Source organism: Microtus oregoni, unplaced genomic scaffold (genome assembly GCF_018167655.1).
Source record: "Microtus oregoni isolate MIOR12 unplaced genomic scaffold, Mior012 000022F_ref0000154, whole genome shotgun sequence".
In the NCBI taxonomy this organism is placed as follows: Eukaryota; Metazoa; Chordata; class Mammalia; order Rodentia; family Cricetidae; genus Microtus; species Microtus oregoni.
Window position 1 is genome coordinate 36,814,735 of NW_024543081.1, and position 24,542 is coordinate 36,839,276.

The 24,542-nt window shown below is 43.8% G+C and overlaps 1 protein-coding gene across 1 annotated transcript in view; it reads left to right on the forward strand.

Annotated features, from left to right (window-relative positions):
* Ext1 (exostosin glycosyltransferase 1) overlaps nucleotides 1–15,879 on the forward strand; it is a 280,906-nt gene extending 265,027 nt beyond the window's left edge. Inside the window, exons 8-11 of the mRNA XM_041672049.1 lie at nucleotides 2,272–2,361; nucleotides 7,781–7,941; nucleotides 10,343–10,514; nucleotides 15,328–15,879. Of these exons, the coding sequence (XP_041527983.1) occupies nucleotides 2,272–2,361; nucleotides 7,781–7,941; nucleotides 10,343–10,514; nucleotides 15,328–15,513 (609 nt within the window). The 3' untranslated portion in view covers nucleotides 15,514–15,879. The remainder of the gene's footprint in view (nucleotides 1–2,271; nucleotides 2,362–7,780; nucleotides 7,942–10,342; nucleotides 10,515–15,327) is intronic.
* Nucleotides 15,880–24,542: the final 8,663 nt, after the last annotated feature.

The following is a 24,542-nucleotide window of genomic DNA, read 5'->3' on the forward strand; positions in this document are numbered from 1 at the left end:
AGGCTGAACACGGGAAAGGTCAGGGCATTGCTAAGCTGCCAGCTAATGGCTTCTGCGTTCCTCGGTAGACGTGTAAACAGCAGCAGGAGGACCGCTTCGGGCAGAGATTTCTGAGCTCTGTGTATATGGAGTTGCTGATCGCTTTGTGTTTTATTTTATTTTGAAAGATGGAGAGAGATTTTTAAAAAGAAAAAGAAAGAAAGAAAGCCTGACCCAGTTGACAGATGTAGGAGTCGCCCCCACAGCCACATACACTGTAGGTCCATTGCTTGAGCTTTCCGATGGGTTAGCCTGGTGCTGCCCATCCTTACGACTGGAAGGCCCTCCTGTAGCTCACAGGCAGGCATCGGGGATTTGAGATGAGTGGACAAGCTAAGCTTATCCGTGTAAGCAAAGCATGGGATTCTTTGTGGTTCTTGTACCTCCATGAACCTGTAAGGTGTCACCTTTTATCACTTTGGTCTCCAGTAAAACATGGCTACCCATCCTTTGCTACACATGCCTTAAGAGTGAAATCAAGTATGTCTTGCCTCCCAGGTCTCTCTGTGTGAATTTGGAGCCTAACTTTCACAGGAATGTGGGGACGGGCATCTCACATTTATCCCTATGCGCACTTTCCAGTTCTTCCCAAACCCGAGGCTGTATTCTACCGCCCAGGAACAAACCCTCCGTCCAGCTTAGGTGAAGTTCATGACCTTTCTGTTTCCCCCAATGAGATGGATTTGTTACAAAGATAGGACAAGATGATGGGTATGAAGAGGGGGCCCCAAACATTCCCTGACATACACGAGCCAATCAAGTAGTGTGAGTCAGTGTGTGGTGCGTTCCTCACAGAAGGAAGCTATGTCCATGAGAGATGAGCTTCCCGTACCTTCATTTGTTTCACTTGCCTTCTTACCCCCATGACCACAGGTGGAAAATCATCTAAAATGTATTCTGTAACACGAATAATACAAACCCAGAGAGAGAGATTGGGGTTCAACCCAAAAACTAGAGAAGCAAAGCAGCAAAGAGAAGTCTGGGTCATCCAAGGCTGGGCGATGGCAGACTAAGCAGTCTTCACCACTCTCCTCCCATTTTATATTCCCTCTAGTGCTGGGGTTAAAGGCACGGGACTTTCTAGGGCTGAGATTAAAGGTGTGAGTCACCACCACCCGGATTTGTTTCTGTATTGATCTTGTATATCCCAGGGTGGCCTTGAGCTCACAGATACCTGTCTGACTCTGTCTCCCAAATCCTGGGATTAAAGGTGTGTGTCTCTATTGCTTGACCTCTAGTGGCTTTTGCTTTGCCTCTGGTTTTTAGGCAAGGTTTATTTACTAAAGTACAAGTAATATACCATTACAGTATTCATGTACCACCCTTATAACTTCCATAAGTTTGTACCACACATGCTAATGTTTAAAAATTTAAATCAATTTCTCTCTCTCTCTCTCTCTCTCTCTCTCTCTCTCTCTCTCTCTCTCTCTCTCTTGGTTTTTCAAGACAGAATTTCTCTGTGTAGCTTTGGAGCCTATTCTGGAATTAGCTCTTGAACTCACAGAGATCCACCTGCCTGCCTCTGCCTCCTGAGTTCTGGGATTAAAGGCATGCACCACCACTGCCTGGCTATTTCTCATTCTTAATGCCTTCCACTGACATAGAAAATAAATGTGTGCTTGCATTCTCTATGATTTGTGCTAAAATGGGTATAAAATCAGTACTGTAAATGTTGCACATCTACAGTGGTCTGACCTCCCAGGTATGTGTACCAGGATGGAATCATGTCTTGTTCTTTGTTGCTCTTGGGATACTGGTCATTTTGGGGGGCTCCTTGTGCTTGCTGAACCCCTGTCTCTACTGCCCTATTTCTGTCCCTGCCTGGTAGATTCCCACCCGGTCAGTCCTGCTTAAATCATTCACCCCGTGAAGCCTTCACCTGCTCATCAAGGCAGCTGTCTGCACTGCCCTCGTGTCTGGCACTTTTCCTTCTGGGTGAAAGCCCGTCATCTCGCCCTCCGTTTCTACAGACTGTGGGTTCCTGAGGGTAGACCATGAATCACATTTGTTTTGGTCCTTGCTGTGACCGGTGTGGTACCTATAGGTGTTCAATAATCACTGTCCAGATTAATCTTTGGTGGTGGGAGATGGGAGACTTCCACTGTGGCAGATGGCATGGTCGTGGAGCCAACTTCAGGATGATATGGCTGGCGGGATATTCCTGACGGTTCAGACTCTAAGGAGCACTTCTCCTGGTCCCTAACCTCTCTCCCCACCTATCTTTCTCTCCAGGTTATGAGCAGCCGGTTTCTGCCCTATGAAAACATCATCACAGACGCTGTGCTCAGCCTTGACGAGGACACTGTGCTCTCGACGACCGAGGTAAGAGCAGTACCTTGGGGGGCAGGAAGGGCCTCTCCAGGTAGGGACTGTCAATCCCGAGATGCCAGCTCCGCTCACCCCCATGCCTTGGTGGGCATTAAAAACATTTTCCAAAACTTCCTAAAGAATTGGTTTTAATTAACCCAGTTCCTGTTAGCGCCTTGCCACCACCTGGCACCCTGATGAGGGCACTTTCTCTTTTGTTTTCTCTTTTAATTAGGTCCTCACTGGCATGGCTGTTCCTCTCCCCTCCCATCTTCCATCTCCTTTTGTTTTAAGTATTATCGTTGTGTGAAGGTGTATAGGAACCATGGGATGGAAGAGCTGGTTAGCACTGTCCTGAAACCCTGTGGTCCGCAGCCAAATGTCCCCACCCTTCCCCAGTGACAGTGATGGCTGTGCCCAGTAGGCGGTCCCTGTATGGCACACTTCTGGGTTCTAAAGGTCATTTTTCCATCTTCTCTAGTATGTTCCTTGCCCCCCCATGCATGCATGCATGTGCATACACGCACGTGCACACACACATACTCACACACACACACATTCACAGAGAGAGAGGAGAGGAGAGGGGAGGGAGGGAGGGAGGAAGGGAGGAGGGAAGGAACAGGCAGTTTCATTTGGAGGCTGAGATAGAGACCTTGTCTCTTTTGAATGTTCAAGTATTTGTGCCAAAAAAAAAAAAAATAAGATTGCACAGAGAAGTTATATGGAGAGAGACAAAGGAGAGGGAAGATAGATGGCAGAAATCTCTGTGACTGGAATGGGTATTGATCTCTGAAGCTTTAAGCCATATATGAGATCAAAGATAGCTATATGAAAATATAGACGATCAGGATCACATTATTAGTGGTGGTTAAAGGCACAGAGGCTTAGCTAACACATCTTTCATTTCATTTTTTAATTTTATAATTATATTTCTTTTATTTTAGTAATTGGCACTTACCAGCATGTACTGTCTTGGACCCCAGACTGGTTCTAGTAGGCACACTTGCTACAGCAAGAGGCTGATAACAGGCTTGGTCATCGGCGGACTACCTCAGTGTCTTCCTTGAGATTCCACAGCTGTTTCTAGATGTTACCAGAGTTGATCAGACATTGCTTTCAAAGCTGCCTAAATACCCAAGGACAGGATGGTCTAGGTCTCACCTGGAGCAGACATGTCTGCTTAGCCTGGGTTCTATAAGTACTTGTTCAATAATTGGATGCTGGGGGTGAGCACCGTGCCAATTAGAGGCTGAGTACCCATCCTCTGTGTCACACATCTTTTGACAAGAGGATGGGCTACTGAACTGAAGATGGGACCAGCAGTCAAAGGGATGGCAAATGGAGTGTGAGCTTTGAGACACTCCAGCCTGCATTTTTCTGCAGCTTACTGCAAAGGGAAGCTGGCATCCCAAGAGCACACTCATTCACCAAGTATTTCCTGAGAGATTTCTTTCTTCGGGTCTCTAAGCCAGGGTTATATCATTCCAGCTTGTATCTATCAAAGTCCTGGCAGCAAACAGAATTCAGCTCAGATGACTCAAAGGAAAGCACTTTCAATTACTTCAGGAGGTGTGGGTGGGATGGCTGGACCTTGTAAAGGATGGGAAAACACCTGGTCATGGCAGAAAGCTTTCTTACTTCATTCCTGGAAGAGCACGGGAAGGATAGGAATGCCCAGCCCATGAGAGAGGGAGCTCTGCTGAGGAGGTCGTCCTCCCAGACTATGTTCATGGAGATGTGGTTATTGTCACATCATTCCAAAAGACTTTACCTTCTCCTTTGTCCCTTTGTTTGTTTTTGTAATTTTGCTGGTGGCTACCATTGGTTTGACCTTGCCACTCTCTAGCCAGCAAAGGAGGGCAGGTTGTACCATTCTGGGTGTGCTAGTTGGCATATTGTGACTACGACAAAGTACTGGGGCCGTACCACTTAAAGGAAGGTTTACCTGGCAGGGTTTCAGAGGTTCTCACTGTATCATGGCAGGAAAGATGTGGCAGATTAAAGATCACGTGGCAGCCACGGAGCTGGGAGGGACAGAGGATCTCTGAACCAGCTGGCTTTCTCTCCTCCCTTGGCTTCCACCCTATCCCAGCTCATTGGCTCTCGCATCCCACATGCACACCAAACCTTCCCCTCTTCTTGTTAGTCCTCTCTGAAAACACTCTCTAGCAGTGTGTTCTACTAATTTCCTGGGCACCTCTAAGTCCAGTCACGATGATGGTCAAGGTTAGCCATCACACTAGTATTCCATCATCCCAGGGCAAGAATGGGCACAGGCTTTCAGAGGGCAGACCCAGGACAAGAAGTACATCCCCATGGCGGAGCGAGTAGTTAAAACATCCACAGAACACACCTCGGACATCTTCCGATGACCTGGAGTCTGATTCATCTCACGTCTTCCCCAGGGCACAAGGCTTTGTTTTTCCATGACCCAAGCTGGCCTAACTTTCTACCACTGTGATGCATCTTTGTGCTGGAGAATTTCCTTCCAAAGGATAGCAGTTCCCACCATTCAGTGCATGCTGGGAGGAACATGTGTTCTGTGTGAAGTAATTAGAAGTCAACGTGGGTTGAAAATGATATGTAAATTTAAGAGGCAGTCTGGCTTGCTCTTGCCTGCTGATCAGTGAAGTGGTTGTATTGCCTAAAATGGTTGTGGGCAGAATTTCCCTAGTCTCTTTTTTTAGGTGAATAGATGTTGGTTCCACTGGATTCTCTCTCTCTCTCTCTCTCTCTCTCTCTCTCTCTCTCTCTCTCTCTGTCTCTCTGTCTCTCTCTCTCTCTGTCTCTCTCTCTCTCTCTCTGTCTCTCTCTCTCTCTCCTCAAGAGTTCTCAGCTTGTCTAAATGTCTCACTGGAACACTAAGGATAGATTTTTAACTGCACTCTTTAAAGGGCATTAGATATAGTTGGTTCATCATTATTTACATTTATATGAGCTGCTGCAAAACCTCAAAAGAAAACAGATGCTGATTTTTTAAGAGAAGGGGTCTTGCGTTGACCTTTGCCTTCTTTGATGTGTTAATGATCTGAATGAAAGCAGTGTTATCAGAAGAATCACAGTTTTATCTGAATTTACTTTTGAGTTCCTTTGAAACAACTTGAAACAGCCCCGAGAGAGTAAGAAATTCATGCAACAAAAACACCCCATTGTGTTCTACACGGATTGCCAACACATGTGTCTCTTTATCAAAGAATAATAGGAAACCCCAAAGAGTGCTGACAGTCAGGTAGATTCTTTATCAGGAGGCTGCAGAATATACTATCCCATCAGTTGGCAACATTAGTTTTGAGCACTGGGGATAGTGTAGGTTATTGCAACCTGATCTCAGGTTTCTGGCAAGTACTTTCTATCTTCAGATGTCTTAACCTTCACAGTAATGTTTTGTGATGCCTGTTCTATCACTCACTTCCCTCCCAGTTCCCAGAAGGTTTGGTTTGGGACAAAGGCCATGTTAAGTCTATATTTGTTTATTTACTTATCTGTCCATCCATCCATCCATCCACCCACCCACCCACCCACCCACCCATCTATCTATCTATCTATCTATCTATCTATCTATCTATCGTCTGTTTCTCTCCCTCCCTTCCTCCCTCTCTCCCTCCCCCCCTCCCTCCCTCTTTCCCTCCCCTACCTATCTGTCTATTTGGTTTTCTGAGACAGGGTTTCTCTGTGTAGCCCTGGCAGCAGCCCTGGAACTCACTATGTAGACCAGGCTGGCCTCGAAATCAAAGAGATACCTACCTTTGCCTCCCAAGTGCTGGGAATAAAGGCATGTGCCAACACTGCCCAGCCAGTAAAGTTTTTTTTTGTTGTTTATTTTTGTTTTGTTTTTTTTGTTTTGTTTTGTGTGTGTGTATGTGGAATTAGTTTATGTGATCATGGGGTAGCACTCCCTGTATGTGAGCCAGGGTCTCAGGAAAGCTGGTATTGTGGTCCCAGTAGGAAAATGATGGCCTGAGAACCAGAATAGACAATGGTTAAGTCACAGTCCAAAGGCAGTAGAAGCCCTTTGTGCAGAAGCTGCGGGGTGGGGGAGACCACAGGGCAGCTGAGATGGTTAAGTAAGTCAGAGCTCTTGCCGTGCAAGCCTAAAGACCTGTGCTTAACACCTGGGACCCACCCTAAAAAGCCAGATGCAGTGCACATCTGTAATGCCAGCACTCCTACAGCATGATGGGACATAGACAGAAGAGTCAACCTGAAGCTTGCAGACCAGCTAGACTGGGGTTCACACTGTGGCAGAAACAAGAGACCCTACCTCAGTGAGGTAGAGGGGAGGGTCAACTCCTGAAAATTCTCTGAGCTCCACACACGTGTGCATGTTTTAAGTTGTGCTTCCCCATCTCTGGCAACCACTGTCTTCCGCATCTGTGATTTCCCTCAGTCAGGACATCTCGTATTTGTGGAAATGTATCCTGCATGGCCATGGCTTTTTTAGCTGCTTTTCTTTTACAGAGTGTGATGTATCTGAGTTTCAGTTATATTGTTTTAATGTCACCAGGACCCCACTCTGGCTGGCTGCTTCAATGCCCCGCAGTCCCTCATGTCCATGGGAAGCATTAGATGAGATACAAAGTATTATGTAAAGAGAAGCAGAGATTATTGTAGGATAGTATGAGACATTCTCAAGGCTGAGTGGAAAAGGCCTAAAGACACATTGTAACTCACTCAGACTGTCTTTACAACAACCCTGTGAAGTAGATACTCTTCAGTTCACCAAAGGTTAAACTAAGATACCTGTCCCCACTTTTGCTCAATAGTTTCATGGTAACTACCATGCTGGTTTTATCTAGCATCCTGCATGGTCCCCCCCTTTTTCTCAGGGACTTCACGGTGGCTGTCATGCTGGTTTAACCTAGTATCCTGCGTCTTCAGACCTGACGTGCCTGCTGTATGCCCCTCGTGATGTCTTCTCTAAGTGCCTGTTCAAAGTTATGCTCGTTACGAAAACTTTTCCATAATGAAAATGCTCCAATTTTAGTCACTTGGGCTTTGCTATGCGCTAGTTACAATGCCTGCTGTATTTCAGTCCCTGGATGCGCACAGGGAATCTGTTCTCATTTACAAAACAGATGCCGCTGTGCTTCCTGTGAATCAATGGTCACGTGTGCCTTTGGGGTGAGGGAGAGGAAAGCAGCCACTTCTTGTTTTTTCTTAGCATGAACATACTAGGATTTCTATAGGACAAGTCAGTAATCTCCCCACCCCCGTACTAATCTTAAGTTTCTTTCATAGGACATTTAAAAAAAAACCATGTATAATTACAGGGCAAAATGTCAAGCAGTCAGTTTAATTTGCTGATGAATTTGGGGAATTAATGTTTTGAAACAGCCGTGGGATTTCACATTATGACTTAGCAGGGGGAGGTAATGTTTTGTTGACATTTGTTCGTGGTGCTGATTGCTTGTTTGGCTCTGACTTTGCCTTGCAGGTGGATTTTGCCTTCACCGTGTGGCAGAGCTTTCCCGAGAGAATTGTGGGGTATCCCGCACGCAGCCATTTCTGGGATAACTCTAAGGAGCGGTGGGGATACACATCCAAGTGGACGAACGACTACTCCATGGTGTTGACAGGAGCTGCTATCTACCACAAGTGAGGAGCCGAGGGTTCTCATGGAAGCGCATTGTGTTTGTTTCCGACAACTGCATTAATAGGAACTTAGGCCAAATTTTGTTAATGACTTTAATGAAAATTAACCAGTGTCCATTCTTGGTTTTTGTTGAAGTAGCAAGTGAGTGCTATGAAGCTTCCTGACTTACTATATCTCTTGACATTAAGGCAGAGTAGTATTTTCAGTTGAGTCAAGGGAGAAAGATACAGCTAGGTTGGGTAGCTGGATATTAAGAGTGGATACCTAAGTATCTACCGTTGAGTAAAATAGAAAAACTCCCTGGCACTGTAGGGCTCATATTCTGATGAGCAGAGAAACATAGATACTATAGGGAAATGTAGGATAGCAAGAAAAAAAAAACTGATGAAGAGTCAAGTAGCAGGAGTGACAGAGATGGGGCAGGTTGGAGAGTGGTCGGGATGATCTCCATCACAGAGATGGGGCAGGATGGAGAATGGTCGGAATGATCTCCATCACAGAGATGCGGCAGGATGGAGAATGGGCAGAATGATCTCCATCACAGAGATGGGGCAGGATGGAGAGTGGGCAGGATGATCTCCTTTACAGAGATGGGGCAGGATGGAGAGTGGGCAGGATGATCTCCATCACAGAGATGGGGCAGGATGGAGAGTGGGCAGGATGATCTCCATCACAGAAATGGGGCAGGATGGAGAGTGGTCAGGATGATCTCCATCACAGAGATGGGGCAGGATGGAGAGTGGGCAGGACGATCTCCATCACAGAGATGGGAGGTGCTCAGAAACAAGCAGAAGCAAGAGAAGGTTAACCAAGGCTGTTGTAGCATTGAGAATAGCAAGAATTAACACTCAGAGCAGACAGTGGAGAAACATGGAGAAGAGGGGTGTGATTGGTGACCATGGTGAAGCAGGTGAGCAGGTCCAGAAGGCCTGGAAGCCTAGACAGAAGCTGATGTTCCCTTTAGTGGGTAGGTCGGTGCATGGCCTTGAACAGAGCAGATTTCAGGGCTATGTCCCTAGTATCCACTCTGGATACTGTAATGAGAATAGGCAGTGAGATTGTGAAAGAGGGAGGAAGACCTTTTAGGAAGAAATTGGCCATATATATGGGTGATTTATATGGAGCCAGGGACTGAACAATGCTATAAATAGTGACCACACAGTAGGGATATTTTGTAGCTGATTCAGCATACTTAATCAGAATGTAATGACCACCAAATTTTCTGACTTGAGATCCCAAATGATCGAGTGCCATCAACAGAGAGAATACTACAGATGGAGTAACTTTTTTTAAATGGAAATCTTGCCCCGGGTATGCTACAACACCCAAAAGCTATGTTGAAAAAGTTATAGGCAGAGATATAAAATGGGCAATATTTAAATTTGGTCCATAAAACCAGTAGGTAAGGTCAAATTGCCAGATGAATGAATGTAGAATTAGCATCTCCACTTTCCCACTGAATCATTAATGGAAATCCCCCATATATTATCCCAATGAGGAAAATGTACCAACCGTACCTTAGATTTTAAAATAGAGAATCGAGGCTCTTCTCATCTCGGAGATAAGTCTGAAAATGCCCAAGTATAAACATTGGGCTGAGTAAATCTTGATCTCAGGGCTTCCCCTCCTCCTGCCAACATTTACATAAATGAATCTGATTCATTCAAGGACTCTGTCTGTCCTATTTGTAAGTAAATGCTTTCACCATCACTTTTCTGTGACAAAACACCCAGCAAAAGCCACCTGACAAGGCAAGTTTGTGTTGGCTCACAGTTTGCCAACAGTGCATCATGGTGTGGGAGGTCCTGGCGGCAGGAGTGGGAGGCATCTCTAGTTAGGGGGCAGAGAGAGATGAACGCTGGTGCTCAATGCACGCTCTTATCTTTGTTCAGTCTTGGTCCCCAGCCCATGGATAGTGCTGTCCACATTCAAGGGGCATCTTCCCTGCTGTTTTCAACCTTTCTGGAAATATTCTTGTAGACACACCCCCAGCGGTGTGTTTCCATGGTGATTCGTAATGGCACCAAACTGGCCCCGAGGATGGTCATCTCCATTGTCATCACAGCGTTGTAGCGTTCAGTTTCTCTCTCCAGCTGACCACGCCTCATAACTAGGTTTTGATTGGCAAGCAAGATCTGTGCCCCTGTGGATCTCTGTGCCTTGGTTCCTCATCTGTAAAATAAGGATAATAATATAATAACATCTGCCTCATAGATTTCTTATTCAGGTTAGATGAGGCATTTCTGGTTAAAGGCCTGAGAATATGATTTGGCTTGTAGTGTGTGCTATGGAAGGGATAGCATTCAGTAGCATGCTCAGGGTTCCAGAGAGTGACAATGTGTGAAGTCTACCTGTCTTCATGTAATGCTGTCCCCCTAAACGGCTTTCCCTTGTCGTTTACAGATATTATCACTACCTGTACACCCATTACCTGCCAGCCAGCCTGAAGAACATGGTAGACCAACTGGCCAATTGTGAGGACATTCTCATGAATTTCCTGGTGTCTGCTGTGACAAAATTGCCTCCAATCAAAGTGACCCAGAAGAAGCAGTATAAGGAGACAATGATGGGACAGGTAAGACCAAAGAACTTTCTTCCCAAGGCCACACGGCTGGGTATTCCTCCACTTTATCTAGCGATGTCATAAGGGAACACAAAAATAAGCCACATCTGAAAGCCGTGAAGGAAGGAGTGATTGACACTTGGATAATTAAGAATATAAAGCTCTTAGGAAGCCCATAGTGGGACATGACAGTGACATGGTCTTAGAGTTTGTCTAGTCCCTTTGGGCTATTATAACAGAAACTACATAGAGTTGAGGCGTAAGTTACAAACGTTTATTTCTCATACCTGCGAAACCCGGGAATTCCAAAATTGAGGTGTCAGCAGTCCTAATACCTCTAGAGAAGCCATACTGAGATTTATGGGTGGCCGTCTGCTTGTCGTGTCCCCGTGTGGTAGAAGGCTCTCTGGTGTCAACCCATTCTTGATGATTCTGCCTTCTTGAACCAGACTCCTCCAGATGCCCCCACTTAACTGATCCTCATATACAGGATCAGACACCAGTGTTTTCCGGGAAGAAGTAACATTCAGTCCGCAGCAGAGTTATAGGTTTCCAGTGAATTTATGTCAGTTTACTGCAGATGCCTGCAGTAGAGCAAGCAACCCTCTTAACAGTCTTCGGCGATTGGTCTTCAGTTGAGCAAATATCATAGTGAAATTCTAGAAGTCACTCTGCCCATTTTTAGTTCTAGAACTAGCACATGTAAGCTCTGGGCAAATCACCTTCTGAAATTCTCATGGCTCATCTTTAAAGTAAAATGGTGGGGCTGGAGAGATGGCTCAGCGGTTAAGAGCATTGCATGCTCTTCCAAAGGACCCGAGTTCGATTCCCAGCAACCACATGGTGGCTCACAACCATCTGTAATGAGGTCTGGTGTCCTCTTCTAGCAGGCATATATGCAAACAGAATATTGTATCCATAATAAATAAATAAATATTTAAAGTAAAATGGTAAAATCCTTTTCATGAAATTGATACAGTTGTTAAAGTACAGCCCAATGTCTTCTTGGGTCTTAAACTTTCATGATAAAGATACCTTAATGGAAAAAATCACCCAAGTCCCCCCATTTACAGGCAGAAAAACTGGGACTAGACAATTGAACTTCTTGCTCCAAGTACCCCAAGCTGTTGAGACCTGAGAATGAAATCCTCGTCTCTTACCCTCTGCTGTTCTCCAGTACACCAGTTGCAAGTGTCAGGCTTTCTCTGGCAGAGCCAATACTGCATGTAATCAATGACACGTAGCTGGGGCTGGCACGCAGGTGGTAGAGTGCCTACTTAGCCTAAGGAGGCCGAGTTCCGTGCCCAGCACCATATAAACTGGATATGGTAGTCCATGCTTAGAATCCCCACACTTGGGAGGTGGGGACACGATCGGAAGTCATTCTTGACTACAGAGTGAATGTGAGCTACAAAGCAAGACCCTGCCTCTAAATAAATAAATAAAATAGATAGATAGATAGATAAGTAAGTAAGTAAAGAGGTGGGGGTAGAGTAGGTTAAGGTAATTCCCACCAAGGCTGCAGACCTGAGTTCCCTCCGTGGACCTACATGATGGGAGGGAAAAAACCAACTCCCACAGCATCCTTCTGACCTCTATATATACAAGCTGTGGCAAGTACATGCTCCAGGGCTCCACCCCATGCCACACACACACATACACACACACACACACACACACACGTAAATAACAAACAAACAAACAAATAGATGTGACTTTTAAAAATAAATGAAGAGCTGAAATCCAGCTATTACTTCTACCCAGGCTAAATCATGGCGCACCAAGCGTGATTAAAATGAATCCTCAATGTGAATGTCGTGGGGCATAAGTGACTCCTGCCTGTTAGCTCAACAGGAGACGGAGACAGAAGTTCTGGACATGAGGGTTCTAGACCAGCCCCAGCTACAGAGTGCTCAAAGCTCAGGATAGTATATCTTCAAAAACTCAACAAAACAAAACAAATGGCACCACCGCCAAAATCGAGAGCCTGATTGTGTCAGTTCAGTGGCTCGAGGTTTGTAGTGGGCGCTGGCTTTAAATCTAAATTTTGCAAAGGGAACTTTAGCAAGCTCTTACGGCAGGCACCCTTCTTGTCTGGGTTTTTCCTTATTCAATAATTGGAGCAAGAGAAAAAAACAGTGTTAGCAGGATTTTCAGTTATATTGGTATCCTTCAGTGTTTACTGAGAACACACATGTCCAGACAGTATTAGAAGTCCTGATTATGGAGAAAATACCCATTCTTTCTGAGCAAAGACTACTAGGAAAGATCTGCCCTCCTTTAACTACTGAAATAACAGGCAGGGGCATTTGCAAGGATTTCCAATCATTAAGACCAAAATACTTTGAATCCAAGCAGCGTGCATTGCCGACTGCATACCCAGATGTTTTGTCGCAGAACACACCAGCTCACAGAGCCGTAACATTCTGTTCAGACTGTTTGCTCCGAGACAGTTTGAGACTCCTCTGAAGCTGTGCACTCATCCAAGGTGGACTGCCGCTCGCATGTGGCATCTTAGCGGTGGCTTCTGTGACCTTGCCATACATTTGCCTGGTTGCACTTAATGCGCATGTCCAGTAACATATTTTAGAGACAGTTCTAAACTGAATGCTCCGTTTGTTTCCGTGTACCCAGGTAGTATAGTGTAATCGAGCCCTTCTTTCTGTCATGCAAATTATTTTTATTAATAATTGTGTCCTTGGAACAAATGAGTATTGTTTTGAGCTGATGCTGTTATTAGATTGGAAACATTTTTGTTTGTTTGTTTGTTTTTAGTATTTGTTGGTTGCATTGGAATCAATCAAAATGAACCAAAGTTCTTGACAGTTTTTCTGTTTGCATATGTGCACATTTGCCTGACTTGGGACTGGCCCTTTGGAGTGAGCGGACCAATCCGAAATGGACCCAAGTGCCATTAACTTTAGAACAGTGATGCTCAGCCTTCTTGATGCTGCGACCTGTTAATACAATTCCTCGGGTTGTGATGACCCACAGCCAGAAAGTTATTTGTTCCGGCTTTATACCTGTAATTTGCTACCATTAGGAATCGTTATGTAAATCTCTGTGTTTTCCAATGATCTTAGGCAGCCCCTGTGAAGGGGTCATTCGACATTCCCCCAAAGGGATTGCAACACACATGTAGGGAGCTCCTGCCTTGAAGACTGTCTCCTCTATCGGGAACTCAGTCAGTTATCTTAATTCTTTGCCTTTCTGGGACTGGTGAAGGTGATTTCTCCCAGCATAGATGCTAGAAACCAGAACCTTCCTTCTGCCTCCGTCTAGCCTCCAGCAGATAACTGCAACTTCCTCGGACCAGCTGTGACTTGGGGAGCCCCTCCACCTTGTTGCTGGGAGGCTCCGAAGTGCTTCCTGGAAACACTTCACAAGCCGTGTTTTCATACTCCACTGCTCAGAGCTAACTTGACATTTGTATTTATCATGTTGTTTTCAAGCATGTTGATACTTGTGATTCTAAAGTGACTCTGAGTGCTTCTTTCTCTAGAAGGCACTTTTCATTAAAGTGTGTTTCTAAATACACATACACGTGCGCACACACGTACTAAACAGTTGTTTGTTTATGTTTATGGTGTGTGTGTGTATGTATGTGTTTTATCCCATAATTGAACAACTTTTTTCTTTGTTCACAAAACATACTTGTAAAATAAAATCTTTAGTTGTTCTCTTTAAATTTTCATCACATCCTTTGGGATTTCCTCTTAGTATCAATCATTTATGTGGTCTAAATATTTGTGACCAGCTTTAGGGGCAACATAATTAAAAAGATGGTAGCCATTTTATTTTTAACTTCAATAGCTTTTTTCTGAGTGAGCACCTGATGTTTAAAACAATAATCTTAGGGGTTTAGTAGCATTGAAAAGACAGACAATTGTTAGGTTCTGAGCAGAATTTTAAGATTTTTGTGTTTAGTCATGCTTTGTAGGCATAGACTGTGTGTCATTGGATCTGAGACCCTCTCGTACCTCAGGGGTCATCTCAGTAGAGAAGTCTATAAGGGAGTGTGGGTTCTTGTGTGCCGGACAGCACTAGCCCGAGTCTAGTGTAAGAGCTTCATTTTGTTCTACGTCTTCTTAACAAGCCATTCGACGGGAATTTAGTAAAGGTGGGAGGTTAGATGCACAGGCGTGAACCCAGAGTGGGACTTCTATCAATTCATGTCTCCACATCAACCATGTTAACAACGGGCTTTAGAGGGCTGGAGAGATCTCTCCGCCATTGAGACTGCTGCTTCCCTTGCACAGGACCAGATATTAGTTCCGGCATCTGTGTCGGATGACTAGATACAGTCTTGTGTCACTCCATCTCCACGGCATCTCATGCTGTCTTCTGGCTTCCAAGGGCACCCATACACACACCCACATGAACTTATATACATAGTCTCACACACGCAAATAAAAATAAATTTGTGGTTAAGGAAGTTTCATGGAAGGATTTAGAAAACTATCTTAGAAGCAGTGAGTTCATTGTGAGCCCTACCATCCAGCTCCAGAGACAAAAAGAAATGTGCTGTTTAGTGACCATAGTATTGAGGGTCTGTTGATAAAGATCCATCATTCTTTTACATGGGCATTAGTCGGCTCAGAAAGCTTCAGAGGATTAGGTATGTTTGGACATTGGTGGAGTTGCCATATCTCAAGACCACTTCAGTCAGAGGTAAGTCAGTGTGCCTGAACCGTGCCTTCTGCCAGCTCTGCAGATGGACAAGCGTGGCAGCCAGGCCCCACATTCTGCTGCTGGCCTGTACGGAGGTCCTGCACCGCACTATGACCTCTCTCACTGGCTCCCTTGTTTGTTTCCCTCTCCACAGACTTCCCGGGCTTCCCGCTGGGCTGACCCTGACCACTTTGCCCAGCGACAGAGCTGCATGAACACGTTTGCCAGCTGGTTTGGCTACATGCCGCTGATCCACTCTCAGATGAGGCTAGACCCAGTCCTCTTTAAAGACCAGGTCTCCATTCTGAGGAAGAAATACAGAGACATTGAACGGCTTTGAGGGATCCCACTGCGTGGGGGAGGGGAAGAAGATGGGACTGAGTCCAGCTGCTCTCTCTTCCCAGTGCAGATCCGTTCATCGAGGGAGCCAGACTGTGCCAAGTATCAAAAAAAAATTAAAAAACAAAAAAAACCTTAGATGAACACAATGACAAGAGTAGCAATGGCCAGTGAGAACTCAGCTGGAATCCTGGCTCCTGGGACTGCACCAGACTGCTCCATTCACCTCACTGGCTTCTGTGTCCCACAACTAGGTTGTGTACAGTTTAATTATGGAACATTAAATAATTATTTTTGAAATGATTGCTATGCAGGTTTAAACTTTTTTAATGATCAAAACTATTAAAAACCAGAGTTCTTTCTTTAATCAAAATTGTGTTGGCTGTGAATGTTTCCAAGCTGTTGCTCCCTTCGCTCCGGACATCCATTGCCCCGGGTCCCCCAGGCTTTCATGCCGTGACAGACACAGATGTCATGGGAGCACAATCAGTTTATTGGTCATAGTGTCAGCAGAGAACGGGGCATACACTAAGATGGGGTCATAGTCTAATTTTACCAGTGCAAATTGTATGCTCAGATCCCCCTTGGTCTCTAAAATATTGCTGCATGAGAGAAAGTATTGACTCCAGGTAGGCAGTCCTAAAGAAAAGCTTTTTGTCGGAGATGCTATAAAGTATCATAATCTTTTTATGTGTGTGTGGGGATTAGTATCGAGCAAAGCCTAGTAGATTTCAGAATTGCACAAGGCACCAAACAACCCACCAGCATGTTGGTGATGGAAATAGTTCTCCCACAGCTGAAACCCAATACTTCCTAATGGTTGACATGTATGTTCAACCACTCACCCAGATATCAGATGATCTGGGGAACCCTATGCTTTAGAGGCCGAGGGCAGGAGATGAGTTCATATTATTTATAAGACAAGCAAACGGTTTAATGTTTATGAAAAAGTCAAGTTGCAAAATCTTCTGTTGAGAAAAAAGTGATTGTGTGTAACTCCACATCATTTAACAGGAGGATGCTGGGAAGTCACTGAGGGTGTGCCTTGCCATGGAACTCTTATCCCAGTTTCGGTTAAACATTGTTTTAAGCAAAAATTTGGCAATCAAATTAATCAGAAACAAATGTGTGAAGAAGAGTTCCTTGGGTTTTGAAACATGGAAGGAAATTTAGTTGTGCTTCATGTTAAAAAAACAAACAAACAATACTTTGACCCCCACAAAGGCGGTCTTCAGTTTGTGATGCTGGAACATTAAGAACACACACACATACAATGCCACGAAGCAGCTCCCCACGAAACATGGAGGCTTCTGGCATTAAAAGTCTGTTTCTACTTGAAAGAGCCCAAACAGGATGAAGTGTAGCTAGATGATTAGGGGACTACAGAGTAATCCAAGGGTGCTTTAGTTTCATTTTTCTCCATGAACCCTCAAACATTTTATGCATTCACTTCCGATTTCTTCTTAGAAACATTCATCTGGCCCAGGTCAGTACACATCAGATAAATCCAGTGGCCTCAAATTCATCCTTTCTTTGTAGACATAAGGAGAGAAAGGAACCAGCCTATTATCTTGGAGGCAGTGCTGTGCACTAGAATGGATGTAGGTGTTTGCTGAGGTCCTGCACAGTAACTCCATTGCCTGCCCAGCCACAGAGCAGGGACCAGAGCCATGTTGTGAGCCGTGCACTGGCTCGGAAGTCCACTCAGAGGGGACTTTTCTGCAACTTTGTGGCCCACAAACACCTCTGTACACAACTCACTCATCATGTGTGACCCATCGTAAGCCTTCTTTCAAACATGGGGCGTTCCTTAAGTAGATGTGATGTATCTTTAAGTATTTCTCCATATATAATTCGAGGTTCACAGTGTCTGTCAATGAAACGCTCCCCAGCTACTTCCTATGACCTGCAATTCTTAGCATGTTAAAGGGTGAACAGCGAATCACATTTGCATATTGGTATTTAAAGTGGGGGACTTTTCAGAACGGCAGTATGACGCCTGTCTTTCTCCTTTCCAAACATGGATGTAACATTTTTGTTCAGCCACCACAAGCTAACCTGAAACCGAAGTTGTCGCCTTGGCTCGCAAAGCAGCGTCCCTCATTTTACCAGTCACTCCCATGAGTGGATTCGGGGAACTGCCTTTCCAGGTGTACCTGTGACAACACTCACAGGGCACACCGTCCCCACAAGTAACATGTGCCATAATTACAATCGAGAACAGGGACTGGCACACTTTTCATCCCCTTTAAATCTCCATGGTTGCGTTTTCTGTCATTCTCCTGAGTAATTCTCTCTGGGATGCCGGCTAGCATGTTCTTCTCTCATTTGGAAGCTACAGCTGGGGATTGAACAATGCTAAGCAAATCAGTGAGGCCCAACAGCAAGATGTAATTTTAATTCTCCGAGGAAAGAGTTGTAGATTGCATTGCAGCAAGTTGACAAATCACGGCCATTGCTGTAGGATGTCAGGAGTTATCTCTCAGCTGGCTCTAATGATAACCAGGGGTCCCTAAGTGGGCCAACATGTGTTGAGTTGGTGAGATGCCAAGGGCAGAGAGTATAGCACAAACCGTCTAATGAATTGAATGAAGAGATTCCATGGAGGACTTAGCCACTTATGATATTCACATTTTTCCCAACCCTACATTAGCACCTGTGTTCTTCCAAATAAGTGTTTTAAAAGTTGACTGTGTTTATATGAAAAGACTGAGATAGCCATCAAGGTTTACATGTACATTATGTTTTAAGCATATCACTTTTGTTGGCAAAATGACAAAAATGACCCAAAGTTGAGACTGTAAGAGAAAAAAAAAATTGATGCAATAATCCTTGTAGTTGTGTCACAAACCACAACACAGCGAGGCGGTCTTACCAAGGTATGTGGGCCTATGTCTCAGAGATGCTGCCGCCGAAGAAAGGGAAATCTCGTACCTGGATTCTAGTGTGCTTTGCAGTTTAACTTCTTCTTCCAAATGGTGCTCACAGAAGGACCAATCCCAGCGGAGTCCTTCAGTTTCCCTTTTGAAAATGATTTTTGCTTTTCATTACAGTAGGCTATGTTAGCCTTTATTCTGGTGGTTCTCAAAGTCCTGGTGACTTGAAGGAATATTGTGCCGGTGGCCTTTCATAAAGGCTGCTGAACTTTAATCAGGGGTGAGATGAGTGATGTGAGCAGATCTATGTACTATATAAAAAAAAATAGGGTGCTTGATTTAACAACTAATGAATGTTGACTCAGACTCGTTGAAAGATGGAGAGAAGGCAGAAAGACTCATCTGGGGAGAAGCTGAATGGGACTCACGCTCGACAAGATGAGATATGGTTGCTAGTCCCAGAGCGAGCTTCCTCCACCTGGAAATACCAAATGTTCCTAGGGGTCTCTGAAAGCTCCAACTTTAAGGGTATCAGCTCTTGCTATGAACTCTCAGATAAAACTGTTCCTGCCTTCTAATTGTTGCTACCGTCGGCATATAGCCAGTGCATCGGTTCTGTACTTCTTAAATTCATTTACCTACTTTCTATTCATGACGACTACGGACAAGGGCTTTGAAATGCTTCTGCCATTGTTGACTAGATACCACCAACCAAGTCCTTTTGTTGCCACCAGCTTTTCTCTTTTCAATCTTGATGGGAATAAAGTTGGTCTGGGTTAAGTTCTCAGTGAATAAACATGAATATTGAAGTGCATTCAACTTATCTCACTTAGTATTTGGAATTCGTCATGTGGAGATGAAATTATTTCTAGACTCAAGGTTTCTAGTTTTAAAAGAGGTGAGATGGGACAGAGCATCCTAAGAGGGTTCTACCCCATCAATTCAGTAATAATATCCAGAAGCTCTGGATAGAGGGTCTGTTGCTGTTGATAGTGAAAGTGGTTTCTGGCTGGAAGCCATCTCTCTTCTTTGTTCTTTCCCCAAAACAAAGGATGCTGTTTTACTTAACTTGGCTGGAACTATAGTTGTCAGTATCTTAGAGTACCAATATTTTCTATACCAAGAGCATGGATGAGATACCCCAAATGGCCCTTCTACCCCCTACCCCCCAAAAATAGGTGGGAAGGCAACCATGAGCAAGCTGAACCCTGGGGAAGGCAGTCTCACCCTGGTTTAAAACTGAGTCAAGCTAGCCTCTGAGTCATGCTATTTTTGTAATGATTTGCGTTTCAGGCCTCAAAGGTCATTTGATTTCTGCCATAGCGTTCTGTTCTACAGGGACACATTTCTCTCATTTCAGTTGTAATTATTCCTAAAATTATGGTCATGCAAATGACCTGATTACCATGTAATGAACTTGTATATTAATGCTGCGGAAAAACAATGTATAGGGTTTGTTGAGGGTTAGAAAAAAAGAAAGACCTGGACACTGGAACTGTTTTAGAGGACAAACTGTAACAGAAATGTAACCCTTCTTTTGTATACAACGTGCACTTGGGACAGTTTCTAATATGTTGCCCATGTTTTTGTAGTGTCAACACAGGTCTTTTCTGGAGTGTTTTCCCCCTTTCTTACAGAGTTTTAATGATTTAGTGCAATGGAGTCCTAAAGTGTGTGAGAGAGTGCAAGAAATCTCAAAGCCATAGATCTTGATTTACTTCACTGACCTGTGTAACTTTTTGTCTGGGTTTTGCCATCCAAGATAGATTGTTTTATAGAGTATCACCAAAGACTTTTTCCTTCAGATTTATAGAAGAAAAAAAGAGAAATTATTAATAAATGACATGACTTTTCATCTGTGTGGTTCTCGTTCCTTCTTTTCTCTTGGGCACAGAGGATTCTGGTTCCAGAAAGAAGGGATGTTTTGGGAACCCTAAAGCTTCCGTGAGGATTCTGGGGAAGTCAGGCAGATGAGGTTCTATTGAGTATGCTGGGTGGAGGCCTGACTCTCACAGCCTGGCTGCAGCCCAGCACCCCATAACAGCCATCTTCCAGGCCAGATGCAGCTGGTCCTGTTGGAAGCAGTCCAGAATGAATGTGGTGGTGTGCCCAGTTCACAGCGTTCCTCTACATGGATGCTGGGACAAAGTGGCAGGGATGGGCCCCCGAGCATCTGGAGCCTGACAGCTGTGGCCATTACCCCCCTTGGTTCCAACTACTGCCTGGAGCTCATGAATTACTGGCTGGCAAATTATTTATTAGACGGGCATTTCTCAAAAGGGTTTATAAATGGCTCCAGGTGTGCCGCAGCTACCATTCAGGGCCATGGCAGTGAGGCTGGGTGGTGGTAATGGACCCCTTTCACATGCTCTTTTCCCTTTTCCTCTCACCATCCTTCTCACCCTAGTGGTATGTCCTACCCATCTCTGCTGCTCTTCTACCTTCTACATATTTTTATGGGAAGATATAAGTCACCAACTTATATCTTTGCAATATTTGCAATAGAGAAGAAAAGGCAAATTACATTTGGGAGTATTATGACATTCACCAAAGTTTGTGTTATGTATTTCAATTATCTTTTAAGTGTGACAAAATAGGTGTGTGTGTGTGTGTGTACAACTACCATATCTATGTATAATATATACATATATATATATATTGATATATATATATATATATATATATATATATATATATATATATATATCAAGCACTTTGTGAAGTTAGGATGTGGTTGGAGAAGGCAATTGTAAGGCAATTGTAAGACACATCAGTGTTAGTTTAGAAATGGCTGTGCCTTTTCTTGAGTTCCAAACTTGCAAAATCTGGCCCCAGAATATGACTAATGATAGACTCATCCCCCAGTTGTAGGACAAATGAGAAGGCTAGTTGGATGAGTTACTTTTAAATTTGGTCCCAGCCCACCTCCCAGATGTTTCAACGAGAGCCATGGCTTGCAGAAATACCTTGAGCAAATTACAGATTACAGATGGAGCTGCTTTATGGCCCGCGCAGCTCCACCAAGTCCACTGGTGAGAGGATTGGAAGTTATTTGTGGATACTGAGTCATCCTCTGCTGGCCTCCCCCAACTTTGAGTTATCTCTCTGGCTTGCAGAACTCAAGGCATTGCAAGAAGGAGTAAAGCAATGTACCCACTCTTCTAGATGCAGCTATGCTCCGCTGGATATAGAAGAGATCCAGCAATCCTCACCTGGCTCAGCAGATTCAACACTTGCCAGTTTTTAACCTCATACATATTAACTGTCCAAGCTTTCTGGCTAAAAACATCCTTTGGTACACACATACCTAAACTAGAGTCTTGACTTTTTCTCTGTAGATATGTAACTTCATTAAAATTCTTCGAATGTTCTATGCCTTGGTTTCTTCATTTTAGTATCACTATATACCTCATAAAGTTCTCACAAGGACATGAATTAATAAGTATAAAGTTATTTAAATATAGCACCTAGTATAAGCAGTATGTAATTATCACCTATTATTAATAATCAGTATTTTGCCAAAAGAACTTCTGTTTAACTCTTTTCCTTGACCTATAAGGAAAAAAAACTATCTTAATGTTTAGGATTTTATAAACATTGAACCCTGGTCTTTCTCATATCATGGGCACCTCTTATTTTCCTTTAGAATCACGTTTTAGTGCCTACCCAAATGAAGTCATAACAGCATTCAGGAATAAGCCATCCATCAGCAGAAATTATGCTAAGCTGCATTTGTATTTTCTGGCTGAACTTCCTGGAGGGGCTCTGTTTTGCGTTCTCGGTGGAATATGTTTGAGGTAGCTCAGGACTTAAATGAAGCTTGGGTGTTAATCCTTATTGTTTTTCCTTTCCTGATGGTTTAAATTGTGTGAAAGAAGATATAATTCTTGTCAACCTGTAAATTATTTGCCAAGTTTTGAATTTCTATTCCAAACGGAACATAAATAACCTGATATTCTTGGCCAGATCTACTTATAAAACTGGCCAAAATGTGTCTCTAATCAGACAGGAACGGACTGTCCTATGTTAGAGTAGAAAAATGCCAAGTGGGAATAATGAAACTCTGAGATTTTAACTATTCCCCACAGATTCAAATATACAAGTTGTTCTACAACACACTTTTATAAATAAAATACAAATTTGAATGCCTACATAATACTCCATTATGCAGTTATTCGATACATGTCGTATTTTAAGCCAACTTTTAACAATTAGAAGTGCAGCAGTTTTATAATTTCTGATCAGATGTGTTTAGTAGGTTGAGCCAATGCTGTGGTAAATATTTCTAGATATAAATCTTTGTTCATATCTGTGTCCATTCTTTCAGGGTAATTCATAGACTGTGATGTTGGCATTTAAACATTATAAATGTTTTAAAGGATTTTTCAGAAGATTTACAGCTCATTTCAATAGAGCATATTGGAAGAAAAGGTAAACTTACCTAAAAGAAAGACATAGGATTGAGGGAGGAAATATGTGTGTGTATGTGTGTGTGTGTGTGTGTGTGTGTATATATATATGAAATTAGCTTATTAATTTTGGTTAGCCACTAAGTTGTCAGATTGATGAGTTGAATGATCTGATGCTGGGCCACAATGGCTAAAGACCTATGGTTTGGACTTTATGAAAATTCTGCATCAAAATATTATATCATAATTATGTTTGACTATTAAAAATATAGAGATCCTTGTTTTTAACAGCTGAGTAATATATTCCATCATGTAAATGTACCGTATTTTCTGTATCCATTCTTAGACTGAGGGACAGCTAGATTGTTTCTAGTTCCTGGCTATTACAAATTAAGTTGCTATGAACATAGTTGAGCAAATGCCCTTGTGGTATGATTGAGTATCCTTTGGGTGTGTGCCCAAGAGTGGTATTTATGAGTCTTAAGGTAGATCGATACTCAATTTTATGAGAAACTGCCATATTGATTTCCAAAGTTGGCTGTACAAGTTTGCACTCCCACCAGCAATGGAGGCGTGTTCCTCTTGCTCCACATCCTCTCCAGCATAAGCTGTCATTTGTGTTTTTGATCTTAGCCCTTCTGAAGGAAATTTGAAGGCAAATGGATGGAACTAGAAAAATATCATCCTGAGTGAGGTAACCCAGATCAAGAAAGACAAACAAGATATGTACTCACCCATAAATAGATATTACATGAAGAGGATATACATGTTATAATCCACAGACCCAAAGAGGCTACATAACAAGAAGGGCACAAGAGGGGGCACATGGGTCTTCCCAGGAAAGGGAAACAATGGAGAGCTCCTAGCTAGACTGGGGTTTGGTGAGCATGGGAACTTGAGGGATTGGGTTCTGGGTGGATGGAGAGGGAAAGTGCTGACAGAGATGACTGGAAATGGGGGCTTTACAGAGTGTGGTGGAAGCCTGATGCAAGGGAAACTTCCAGTACTCTACAAGGATGACCCCAGTTAAGATTCCTGACAGCAGTGGTGGATAGCCTGAACTGCCATCCCCTGTGATCAGATTGGTGACTTCAGCGATTGTCATCAGAGAGCCTTCATCCAGGGACTGAGGGAGGCAGATTCAGACACCCACAGTCAAACATTGGGCCAAGGCTGGGGAGTCCTACTGAGTTGAGGGAGTAGGGATTGTAGGAGTCGGGGGTGGGGGCAGGGACATCTGAGTAAAACCCACAGAAATGGCTAGCCTGGCTTATGGGAACTCAGAGTCTGAACCAACAGCCAGGGAGCCTGCATGTGACAGACCTTGGCCGTCTGTGTATATGTGACAGTTGTGTAGCTTGGTCTATTTGTGGGACTCCTGGCAATGAGAACTGTGGCTGTCCCTGGTGCTTTGTCTGGCTGTTGGGAACCTATTCCTCATGCTGGACTGCTTTGCCCAGTCTGAATACAGGGAAGGTGCTCGGTTTTATGGCAACTTCATTTACTATGCTTTGCTGATGACCATGAGAGACCTGCCTTCTTCTGAGTGAATACAGAGGAGGGGTAGATTGATGGGGGGTGCAGGGGTGGTGGGGGCAGGAAGTGAGAGGAGAGGAGGGAAGGGAGGTTGTGGTTGGGATGTTAAATAAATAATTTAATTTAATTTAAAAAATACAGAAGTTCCACCTCATACTTGAGTCATAGAAAATGAATAACTAGCTGGTGCTTTCCTACAAGCTTTGTTC